At 39.5% G+C, this 12238-nt stretch overlaps 1 protein-coding gene across 2 annotated transcripts in view; it reads left to right on the top strand.

The window, feature by feature from the left end:
• Positions 1–12238, top strand: part of GTF2A1 (general transcription factor IIA subunit 1) — a 28200-nt gene that overhangs the window by 2157 nt on the left and 13805 nt on the right. Inside the window, exons 2-4 of one of the 2 annotated variants that reach the window (XM_034062618.1) lie at positions 6471–6572; positions 8821–9025; positions 11971–12035. In XM_034062618.1, coding sequence (XP_033918509.1) covers positions 6471–6572; positions 8821–9025; positions 11971–12035 — 372 coding nt within the window. The remainder of the gene's footprint in view (positions 1–6470; positions 6573–8820; positions 9026–11970; positions 12036–12238) is intronic. The other variant, XM_034062619.1, reaches the window with a different exon arrangement.

A 12238-nucleotide genomic window follows, 5' to 3' on the forward strand; every position in this document is an offset into this window, starting at 1 on the left:
ATTCCAAAGTAGCAGCGCTGCTTTGCTACTTTATCACGTTTTTAGCAGGACATGTTAGGAAAGTAGTCAGCCATTATGCAAGGCAGTTACTCAGTAGGATGCATGTTGAATGTGTGTGATCTGAATCTGTTAGATGTCCTTTTGTTTATAAATCTCTGGCTTTATTTTTTTTTTATTACAAGAAAAGGATCTGTTTTCGTACACTAAACTGAAGTGCTTGCTTTTCGTTTTTGGCCAAGTTAGTACTAAGCAAAATATCTTGAATAATCTACAGAGTATTGTAAATATCTTCTATTCAGCAATTTACTAGGACTTGCTTTCTCTTGGCTGTATTTCTGTGCTGTCATAACTTCTGTAAAGTTCTCTTGGAAGGTGTCTGTTTGAACATTGAGTTTGGAATAGCAAAAGCCAAGCTTAAATGAAACCTGCTTCAACTAGTAGGTGTGCGTTAGTTTGATTTTAAATTAAGTAGTAAAACCATGCAATTGTGTGTGGTCTACTTTGTCACATTCAAGTTTCATTCCATAGCAAGGATCACAGTGTTTACCTTAGGGTTACCAAAGATGAATAGGAATATTTTGAAATACTGCAACCAGGTGATAACTTTAGGAAGCTAGACTTTGAGCCTAATGTGACACCAGTACCACGTCAGCATCTGATCAAGTCTGAATTGTTAGAAATCTGTTTTTCCTAATAAAGGATAAATTTAAGATGTTAGGCTATATGCAGTATAGCATTCTGTAGGTGAGAAAGGTAATTTACTTGTGAAAGTTCATGGCAAGATATAAATATTTTAGTGCTTACAGTCTTATTATGCACATCTTTGATGTAATTGTGACTAAAACTTTACAGTGTGCTCCTCTACCAGTCATGTAGCTAATTTCCATCTTTAACTGCACAGATAGGAGAATGATTAGCAATATTTCAGGGATAACTGCAGAAGCAACCAGAGACAAACTACTGTCAAGTGCACAAAGCATGCCATGGTATATCTCTCCATAATGTGTTGGTTATTGGAAACCCAAACTGCTGAAATCCCAAGTGTTGTGATAATAATTACAAAGAGATGCAGTTTTTGTAGTCTTGAACTGGAGTAGTGTAGGAAGTGTAAGCCCCCAAAGGCATGTGGCATTTCTTAAAATAGCTTGCTGGTTGCTCCTTGGATTTGGAGCGTGTGCATGTGTAGCAGTCTCACCATACTCTGCATTTTCTTTACAAGATATACGGAGAAAGTGAAATATAATCATTTCCTTATGTTCCCAGAGGGGGAAGTACTAGATTTCAGATCTTTTCTATGTGTTTGTGGTTGTATCTAATAAATCAGGAATTTTAATTGTTGTCTTTAATCTATAGTAAGTGTTTGGAATAGTGTTTATTGAAGAGTGATTTGAGTATTTTGCTCTTAAAAGAGCCTGAAATTTACAGCCATGTACTTTTTATGAGGGAGGCACTTTAATATAAACCAGATGAAAGCATGATTATTTTAATAGCAATCTTTAAAGTTTCCATTATGTTCTCATTGCGTTTGCTGACTGAATGCAGAAGTTTATTGGAAAGCTTAACTCACCTGCTGTCCCATCTTCAGACCTGTTCAGTAATTGTGTTACCATGCTTATTTTTTGAATAAGCAATATATGAAAATAATTTTGTCATTCAACTCCAGTATTAGGTGGTTTGTATAAACAGCTTGAATGTCATATAAATAATGCTTAAACCCAACATTTAGTGCATATCTAAAACCGTACAGTGTGCTTCCTTTTCAAGACCTGGGCTCAGGGCTGTTTTGTAATGTTACTGAATTCACCTCTGTTGAAGTAGGAAAAGGACATCCTGTGATATTTTTCAGAATTCCACTATGGATGGCTCTCAAAGGCATTGCTGCTCGCTCTGTGAAAGGTGTTGCATCCACCTGGGCTGAATGTTCAGTAGGAGTGCACACAAGGGAATATTTTCAACCGGACAGGATTTTTCTGAGTATTGTATAAACATGTATAGGTAAAATCAGACACTGTTTCATTTTAAGGGTGTAGATGTTTTCTTCTCTGCTCCCTCCTTTCTAAGTATACAGCCATGACTGTACTGTATCATATATTGGGATACTGCGTGATTAGAACAGTATCCAAAAATTCTGACCCATCTTTATATACAGTGCACTGTGTGGCTCATATGGAGAGACACATGCATGTGCAAACTGCTGGTGGGTTTGTTAAGCACTGCACTAGGGTCACTGCACCACTTTGGGGGGCTTAGCTGCTTGCTCAGGCTGTTGGAAGTTGTGCAAAAGGATGCTGTGTCAATGGCAGAATGAACATCTGGGCTCTTAACCTGTCTTTCTGCTCTCATGCTACACTAATGCTGGACACTGGAAACCAGCATCCAGCTGCTTAAATTTGGAGGTTTTTTTCCTGACTAAGCAGGAAAAGAATGAAACATTCCCAAACAGACTGTTGGACTGTAGGGTCAGTTACTTGTATGAATACCAACATGAATGTTGATATTTTTTCCTATGGCTTTATAGACTGAGGAGGCTTTGTAATGAATAAACATGACAATGCCTGACTATGGAGACAGGAGAAAGTAACTGCTGGGGGAAATTCTTAGAGTCTGCTTGTGTAAAATCTGCTTTGTTAGGAAAGTGGACCTAATAGAGGATTTAAAGAAAGGAAGATTGAAGGAGAAAATGCAGTCTCCATCCTGCAGGAATTTTGGTTGTAATTTCAGACATGCAGGTAGTTCTCTTGACTGAAATAAAGTAAATCACATGCCAGAGGTTAAGCATGTTTATTTGCAGAATGTGGTTTTGGCATTAAGCAGCAGATGCTTTTGATACAATAAGGAGCAATATATGGAATAGTTTAAGTAGCATTTCTGTGCTAGTTGAATTGTTTCAGCTTTATGTGATTTGTTTCATTAGATAAATAATAGGACTTAATATAATTAAGTAAAATGTCTTTTTGCATCTGCTATGAATTAAATCCAAGCGGAAAAATAATCTTGTTAATGATGCTTGGTATTTTTAAGTGACTATGCAGATTTAAAATGATAGCACTCAAACAGGCTTTGAAAGTCTGCTTTAAATGTCTCTATAAACATAATTAATTCTGTACTTGAAGCCTAGATAACGTGAGCCTTCTGTATTGTTTTGAAACCAAAAGGTATGCAAGTAGTCTGGCATGTTTTGTTTCTTTTGAAGAAGTTAAGTTTTGAACATAGGTACTGTAAGCGTAATTTTCAAAGATGGCAAACTTACTGTTGCTTAGGGCTAGATTTTTTTTTGTGACAAGTAACAGCAGGATGAATTTTGACACTTCAGTTGCTTGATTTGCAGCAGCATGTTTTAAAGCTGAAAAGTGGCAAACTGATGAAATATAAAATGAAGAAAAAAAAATAGGTTGCTGATAGCATCTCCCTTGCCAAAATACTGATGTGGGGTCAGTAAGGCAGAGTGGTTGTTACTGGTTGTTTATTCTTACTGTTCTTTTTTTTTTTCCCATTGGGCTTTTGTTGTTTGTTATTAATGTTTGTTTGGGTTTTTTTTAAGAAAAGTCACTTGACTGTGCCCCAGTTCCAGTTTGTTTTAAATTCTAAGAACATAATGCATTATGCAGCCATCAGACTGCTTAGTTGTTAGTTCCAGACTTCCAAATAGGTTAATTTCTCCCCGTCTAATATGAATGCATTCCTTTATGTTGTTTTGTTATTGTTGTGGTTGGCTTTTTTTTTGGTTGGGTTTTTTTTTACCATTTTAACCCAAAGATAATCAACTTTTTTTTTGTGCTTATTGGCCACTCAGCTTTTTCCCCGACTAGTACATCATGTGATGTTATTCCCACTCCATTATTCCATAACACGGACATAACAATTTCCCTAATGTGCAATATAATCTTTAGAATATATGTAGCAAATTCAACACTTTTGGGATGCATCGGGCAACTGTGTATGCATAAAATAAATGTTTCAAGTGTGTGCAGTAAATCTGCATAGTTCCAGCACTGCTGTAGTTCCAGCATGTGCTTGGTGGAGGGCTTCTATGTGTGTATTGGAGGCACAGCCTTCCTGGGGTGTCAAACCTACTACACAAGCACAGAGTGATTGTTTTGCATATAGACAACCTATCTTCTGTGTGGCATTTGGGATTTACTCCTTAAGGAAGTTACGGAACTTTGTAGAGGAAGAGATCAGCTTACAGAAAGTTGTAGCTACTTTCAAATGAAAATGGCCTACCCCCTTCCCAAGCAACAGTTTTGGTTAGTGAGATATATATGGTTCACAGGCTGCAGGTTCATCAACCCTATTTTAGAGCTTATAGTGCTGCCTTGCACAGAATCACAGAATCCCGAGGGTTGGAAGGGACCTCAAAAGATCATCCAGTCCAACCCCCCTGCAAGAGCAGGGTAACCTAGAGTACATCAAACAGGAACTCGTCCAGGCAGGCCTTGAATATCTCCAATGTAGGAGACTTCACAACCTCCCTGGGCAACCTGTTCCAGTGCTCTGTCACTCTTACAGTAAAGAAGTTCTTCCTGATGTTAACGTGGAACCTCCCATGCTCCAGTTTACACCCATTGCCCCTTGTCCTATCACTGGATATCACTGAAAAAAGCCTAGCTTCATCATCCTGACACCCGCCCTTTACATATTTGTAAACACTGATGAGGTCACCCCTCAGTCTCCTCTTCTCCAAGCTAAAGAGACCCAGCTCCCTCAGCCTCTCCTCATAAGGGAGGTGTTCCACTCCCTTAATCATCTTTGTGGCTCTGTGCTGGACTCTTTCAAGCAATTCCCTGTCCTTCTTGAACTGAGGGGCCCAGAACTGGATGCAATGTTCCAGATGTGGCCTCACCAAGGCAGAGTAGAGGGGGAGGAGAACCTCTCTTGCCCTACTGACCACACCCTTTCTAATGCATCCTAGGATGCCATTTGCCTTCTTGGCCACAAGGGCACACTGCTGGCTCATGGTCATCCTCCTATCCACCAGGACCCCCAGGTCCCTTTCCCCTTCACTCCTTTCCAGCAGGTCAACCCCCAACCTGTACTGGTACATGGGGTTATTCTTCTCCAGATGCAAGACTCTACACTTGCCCTTGTTGAATTTCATCAAGTTTCTCCCCACCCAACTCCCCAGCCTGTCCAGGTCTTGCTGAATGGCAACACAGCCTTCTGGTGTGTCAGCCGCTCCTCCCAGTTTAGTGTCATCAGTGAACTTGCTGAGGGTACACTCAGTTCCCTCATCCAGGTTGTTGATGAAAATATTAAACAGCACTGGTCCCAGCACCCACCCCTGAGGGACTCCACTAGTCACAGACCTCCAGCTAGATTCTGTGCCACTGACCACAACTCTCTGCCTTCTTCCTTTCAACCAGTTCTTGATCCACCTCACTACCTGATCGTCAAGCCCACGCTTTCTTAGCTTATCAGTTCTTAGCTTGCAGTTAGATAGCATGGATATTTAAACCCAACCAAAATACTGTTGAGGGTCACATGTGTGAGAGAGGTCCAAGCCGTAGTGTTTGAAAAGTATAGAGCTATTATCTTCTGGTCCTGTGAATTAAATTTTGTGCTTTAGCTGATCAAGTTAAGTATGTATATTCTCTTCTTAGAACTGTACCTGCATTTTAAAATTCACAGAATGGTTGAGGTTGGAAGGGACCTCTGGAGGTCATCTTGCAACATCTGTGTTTAAGCAGGGCCACCTAGAGTTGGTTGCCCAGAACCATGTCCAGATGGCTTTTGAGTATCTTTGGGAGTGGAAACTCCAGTTTTTCTTGGCAACCTTAAGTGAACTGACAATTCAATTCACCATTGACAGTTTAGGCCTAAAATCCACATAATAGAGTAGTCTCTCTGAAAAATTTCTAATCTAAAAATGTAAGTACTGATGGAAAACAGAAGTCTGTCTAGCCCTATATAGTTTCTTCGATAGTTCTGCAAGCAGATGCCGAAGGAAGAATAGGACATTCACATGAATACTTCCAGTTTTTTGAGCCTTCAGTGTTATTCAGCTTGAGATCATTCTGAGTCATACATAGTTCCTGTTGAGCTAGCAAGCACTAACAATTTTCTGTTTGTATTTGTCTAATATCTTTTTGAGTTTTTAACATTTTTTGAGATTAATATTTTGCACACACGCGAATATTTTTGAACATTCAGTATGTACATTGGTGAACAGGTAACAAATTGGGTGGAAAACAATCTCCTTTTCTCTGTTTTGAGTTATACTTCTCAGGGCTTGAAAACTCATGCTGTAGTTATGTCATGAAAGGTAGCAAACATTCCCTTACCTTTTCCACCTCATTTGAGCTATTCTTGCTGATTTATGCCTCCTTGGATATTTTAGTTACTCAGAAACGTGCAGTGTATTTTGTAATAGAGTTTTCAGAGGTTTTTTTTTTGTGGGGGGAAATCTTATTTTAATGTTACAGTGATAAGTTTCTGTCAAAACAATTCTGATCAGTTACTTTTTTTTTAAGCCTAAGTTGTACAGGTCTGTAATTGAAGACGTCATCAATGATGTCAGAGAAGTTTTCCTGGATGAAGGAGTGGATGAACAAGTTCTTATGGAACTCAAAACAGTAAGTTGCAACTTAAAAGGTTTTTTTAATAGACGGATGCAGCAGTTGTTTTTTTGGCTCTGCTACTGTTGTGCACAGAAAAAAATATTAATTTTTAGTTAGTGGAGCATTGCATTAATCGGCATATCCATAGCCCTGTATAATTTGAACTACACTGCTCTATAAGGAGATCTGCTCACCTTGTTTATTTTTCCTGTCATGTTGAACTTTAGATATAAACTAACAGCAGGCATCCAAATTCAGTGTTTTTTGTGTCCCCAGTATGTTGTATCTTAAAAAAAAAAAAAGAGGGGAGGGGCAGAGAATACATCTTACTTTCCAGGCAGACAATTCTTAAGGTTTCTCTACAGGTAAAATAAAATGCATGCTCTGCTTGAGGTTTTTGCCTTTCTGAAGAAGGGGAGTTGCATTGTCAGATTTTTGCATGTATGGTTTGTGGCTTGCAAAAGTATTGTTTCTGGAGGGTGGTACATAAAAAATTGCACTGTGTGCATCATGCTTTTCCAAAAATCCCAGATTCAGAATTTTTTTGCATACAGTGGGTTTGAGCTGTTATCAAGTATTTAAAAGAAAGGGAGGATGTTGAACTGAGCTGTAATGGGTCTCCTATGGCTTTCTTCATGTTCTTCCTGAGTAAAAGAAACCCTTCAAAAAGCAAGAGAAAAGGAAGAAAAAAGAAAAGGGGAAGAAATAAAGTGAAAGGAAGCTGGGAAATTGGGTGCCCACTTATCTCAGTTGTTGAATAAGGACTTCATCAGAAAGCAGGATGTCCTGTGCTCTCAGTATTTTTGAAGTATTAAAAAATGGATGGAGTGGAAAATTAATGTTGAATTTGACTAGACAGAAACAGATAAAAGAATTTTCCCATGAAACTGTGCTCTTGCTTGGGTGATAATGAAGTGAGCACTGTAAAAAAAGCATTGTGGTGTCTGTGTCACCGATGTGTTTTGCAAATGATGTCAGAACAGGTTGAATGAGGGAAGAGCCAAGAAGGAAGCAATGTATTGAAGAGGAAGGCTTAGGGAGCTGTCCTGGGTTCAGCAGTAGCAGTCATTTTTATCCTTAGTAGCTGGTGCAGTGCTTTGTTTTTGACTTTCAGCCTGGGAACAATGCTAATAACACTTGTTTTAGTTGTTGCTAAGTTATGTTTACTCTGACCAAGGACTTTCTGAGTCTCATGCACTGCTAGGGAGGAAGAGAACTCAGGAGGAAGTAGAGGCAGGACACGTGACCCAAACCAGCCAAAGGGGTATTCCATACCACAGCACATCATGCCCAGTATATAAACTGGGGGCAGTTACCCAGAAGCGCTAGATCACTGCTCAGGTCGAGCTGGGTATCGGTCGGCAGGTGGTGAGTGGTTGTGTTCTCTCCCCTTGTCATTCCCCTTATCATTATTATTATTGATGGTAGCAGTAGTGGTTTTGTGTTATACCTTAGTTACTGATCAACCCATGGGAGTTACATTCTTTGATTCTCCTCCCCATCCCTCCAGGAGCAGGGGGGGAAAAGAAGCTGGAGGGAGTGAACGAGAGGCTTCATAGTTCTGAGTTACCAGCTGGGCTTAAACCATGACAGGAGCCCTGTTTGCTTGTAGTCTTTTTGACTCTGTTGTATTACGGAATACTTGTGTTGCTGTCTGTTTATAAGAGCTGCTTTTCTTTGAAGACATGTCAGCTGATACCAAGAACTGAAGGGCTGGAGAAGCTGAATTTGATACTGTGATAGAAACTATGTAAATGCTTATACAGACGTATTAGGTATGCTGCTAGTTTCTGTTGAATTGTGTTGTAAGGCAATAGTCTTTGAGCAGCTTTTATTGAGGAGTTCCGAGACGAAATGGCTTGAGGAAAGAATACGAACATAAAGAATTGTTTTTGTGATTTAAGAGGTAAGAAAGCGAGAAGGTAGAGAAATGAAAACTTGAAGGCTACTTTAAAATTACCTGTCTATCTCTATTCATGCTTCTGTTAGGGCTATTACAAATCTTCCGCAGTTCTATAAATAAAGAATGTTAAAACTTAAGCTTGGACTGACAATTCTTATGGGATATCTGGTTCCTCTTCCTAAAACATTACCTGTCTGGAGCTTTTTCTTCAGTCTGTATTTTCCTGAGGGCTTTTTGGTGTAAGTAGGCCGCACAAGATGAACTGTGAAAATTCAGTCTTGGAATACTGTCTTTATATTGTTAAAAATCCTGTTGAGTAAAAATGATACATGGAGATTTCTCTTTCCTTTTCCAAACTAGCTGTGGGAGAACAAATTGATGCAGTCCAAGGCTGTAGATGGCTTCCATTCAGAAGAACAGCAACTTTTGTTGCAGGTGCAACAGCAGCAACAGCAGCAGCAACAACAGCATCATCACCACCATCATCACACGCAACCTCAGCCACAGCAGACTGTGCAGCAGCAGTCTCAGCCCCAGCAGGTCCTTATTCCAGCATCTCAGCAAGGTCAGACTTTTCTCTAACTTCTCTGGCAAAAGGCTGTCAAGTTAGACCAACTCCTTAGTATGTTCTAAATCTAGGACAGGATGTTTATCTGATGGATAACTGTGTTTTGATGTTGACTTTGTACTTGCATCTGTTTAGTGGGTCAAGAGAGCTGGCTTGGTGATAACAGCTTGGTATATGTGTTAGCTGTATTCTTCAGAAGATTTTGGAAAAGCTAAATTTTTCTTTTGGTCTTTACTATGTCACTTATATTCTCAGAGTGCATGACTTCCAGATTTTGTCAAAGAGTTGTTAGCAGCTCTGTAATTTCAAGCTGGTACACATACGCAGTTGACAATTTAGTCCTGAGGTGTGTGATTAGGAGCAAATTAGTTTAAAGCCCTCATATTGTTTAGTGTAAGTGGATGCTGGGACATGAAAAATACTTGTATAAGAGTCTGTTTGGAAGATGGCTTTTCCTGCTAGAAAAAGTTTTGAGTAAAAAGCATAATGGCTGGGTGGTTTTGTGGTCTTGGAAGATTGTGTACCATGTAAGTATATTTTAGCTAGCCATAACAGTATTGTTTCTTATAATCATTGCCATATGTGTTCTCCATTAGTTTAAGGGATACATTAGTTTAAGGGAGACATTTTTACTAGTTACTATTTCATTTGAAAACTAAGATGAATACTGCTGGATTTTACTGCATATATGCTGTGTAAACAAATCTGCTGCCTACAAAATGCTTGAGTTTCCAGTGTGCTACTAAAATTGTGGCTTAAAATATTTATCTGTGGTAGGCACAGACTTCAATCTTTTTATCAGATCACATGGATCAGAACCTTTGTTGTTATAGGTACAAACGATAGCTATGATCTGGTTCCTCAGCTGTCTCTCTCTACCCCAAACCCCAACCACCGTATATTCAAAAGGGAAGAGAGCTAGTGTGACAAGCTGTTGTTGGAGTACGGATTTTTTATTTGGTTATTTTTTTGTTTGGTGCTTGAGTTGTTTGGGTGTTTTTTCCCTTTCTGCCTTTCTTATAGTACTTTGTATTTTGGCTGGACGTATCTCAGTTTCGACTAATTTTGAGAGTAAGAGTCGTAAATATGTGTGGCTTCAAATAATCCGAGTGTTTAGGGTTGAATTAGTCAGCATAACTGGGAAAGTCTGCTCACCAAGGCCTCTAGTGGCGCCTTAGTGGAACAGCTGTGATTCTGCTAACACGGAGGTCCATGTCTTCCCATTTGTGTCTTAGGGCAGAAAAGATCCTGCCTGTAGTAATACACTTAAAACTGATTTATTGTTGCCCCGTGTTGTGGCTTGTGTCCAAATGACAGTGTGGAGGCTAAAGGCTAAATGAAATTAATATCAAAACCCTTTAATCACAGGCATGCAATTTTCTGAATTACTTGACTTCTCTGTTCCATGGGGGAGATGGTGTAGTAGTTCTTTGCATGACCTGTTGCAGTCCTAGAGAGAGATCAGGACAATTGGCAAAGTGATTCCTGTTGTCCTATGTGTGGTCCTGGCACAGGATCACAAGATGTCCTGGGGCTCTTTTGCCCTCCCTGGATTTTCTGAAAGTTGGAGAGATAGCTTTAGGTCTTGGTGCAGGGCTGTGGGCCTTCCTTCCCCCAAATCTGTTCCAGAAACTCAGTATTCTTAAGTGTCCTTGCTTTATAGGATTGGATGGCAAATACCTTATTGATGATTAGTTTGTTCAAATTGTTCTGTCATTTTCCAGTTTGCTGCCACTGTATTAGCACTGGTAACCTGCTTGTTCCACATACTAGGATGCTTTTGCAGTTCTGGGTCGTCAACAGGTTGTTTGTATAGTTAAGCTATCTATTTCATTTAGCACATCAAAACTATTTTGTGTTTTTTCTGGGTGGAGCAGGTGGTTGATTATACTTCATCTGCTTCTGCTACATTAGAAAGACTATTAAGATCATAAGATTATGCTGACTAGATGTAACTCAGGCTAACTGCTGCATTCTGTTAGCATATTCATCTTGCTTAAGTCAATTTTAATAATTAGCCACTGTGAATTGATGCTTTTGGAGAACTGTGATACTGGATGTCAGTAAGTTTATCAACATTCCACTACTACCTTTACTTTCAGAAATATGTTTTAAATATTGCTTTACTTGAGGTTTGAATAAGTAACTGAAGCCCTTCAAATAAGATCTGTGAAGCCAGAATAGCCAGCTTCTCAGAGCTGCTGCTGTATACTGTCTTCAGAGTAAAACTTAATAGTCCTGCTGTGCTTCCTTGTGCACAATGCTGCCTTAATTGTATGAATTGACAGGGGTTCTGCATACAGCAGCCCCTTCTTCCACACATGGTACTGTTCATTCCTCCAGAGCAAGGACTTCTGAGCCATAATGTGTGTTTAAATATGTAGCCAGTCTGTTAATGTCTCAAGTGCCTTATTCCCAGATATTTCTTGAACTGTTGTTCATTTGGAATACATTTTTTCTAGAATAGTTCATGGTGATGCTTATGTCAACTTGATGTGGATGCTTGCTTCAGATTAGACCAATACTTAGAGTAGGGCAGTTATCCTTATCTGCTCTCAAGTGTCTTCCCTCGTTGAAGTTACCAAGAGTTTAGGTTACATATAAAGAAGTTTGTTACTGTGAGGGTGATGAGGCACTGGAGTGGGTTGCCCAAGGAAGTTGTGAATGCTTCATCTCTTCATTCAATGCCAGTTTGGATGGAGTCTTGCATGACGTGGTTTAGTGCAGGGTGTCCCTGCCCATGGCAGGGGAATTAGAACTAGATGGTCTTAAGTCCTTTCCATCCCTAACTATTCTATGATTCTGTGAAGAGCAGAGACTGCTCAGTAGCTGTTACAAAGCTTGGCTGATGTATGGGTGATATTCTTTCTAAGTTATTCTGGCTTTGATGTTATTTTGGACAGACTGCATCGTTTTCATGAAATGCTATTTTTTGTTTCTAGCAGCTCAGCAGCAAGTTATCGTGCCAGATTCCAAGCTTATACCGCACATGAATGCATCAGGCATGGTAAGAAACGCAGAAGTTTTTATGCACATACACTGTCATTATGTAAGTTGTTTTGATTAAATAGTAAACATCAAGTCTGGTATTAGTCATCAGTGCTTAAAAGTAATTTAGGCCACATTTACATAGCTGACTGCCATCTTTCTGAGTTTTACTGCAGCACTGACAATCCAGGAACAGTAACCTAGGTCTTCAGATTTGATAAC

This window comes from Melopsittacus undulatus, chromosome 4, assembly GCF_012275295.1.
Source record: "Melopsittacus undulatus isolate bMelUnd1 chromosome 4, bMelUnd1.mat.Z, whole genome shotgun sequence".
NCBI lineage: Eukaryota > Metazoa > Chordata > Aves > Psittaciformes > Psittaculidae > Melopsittacus > Melopsittacus undulatus.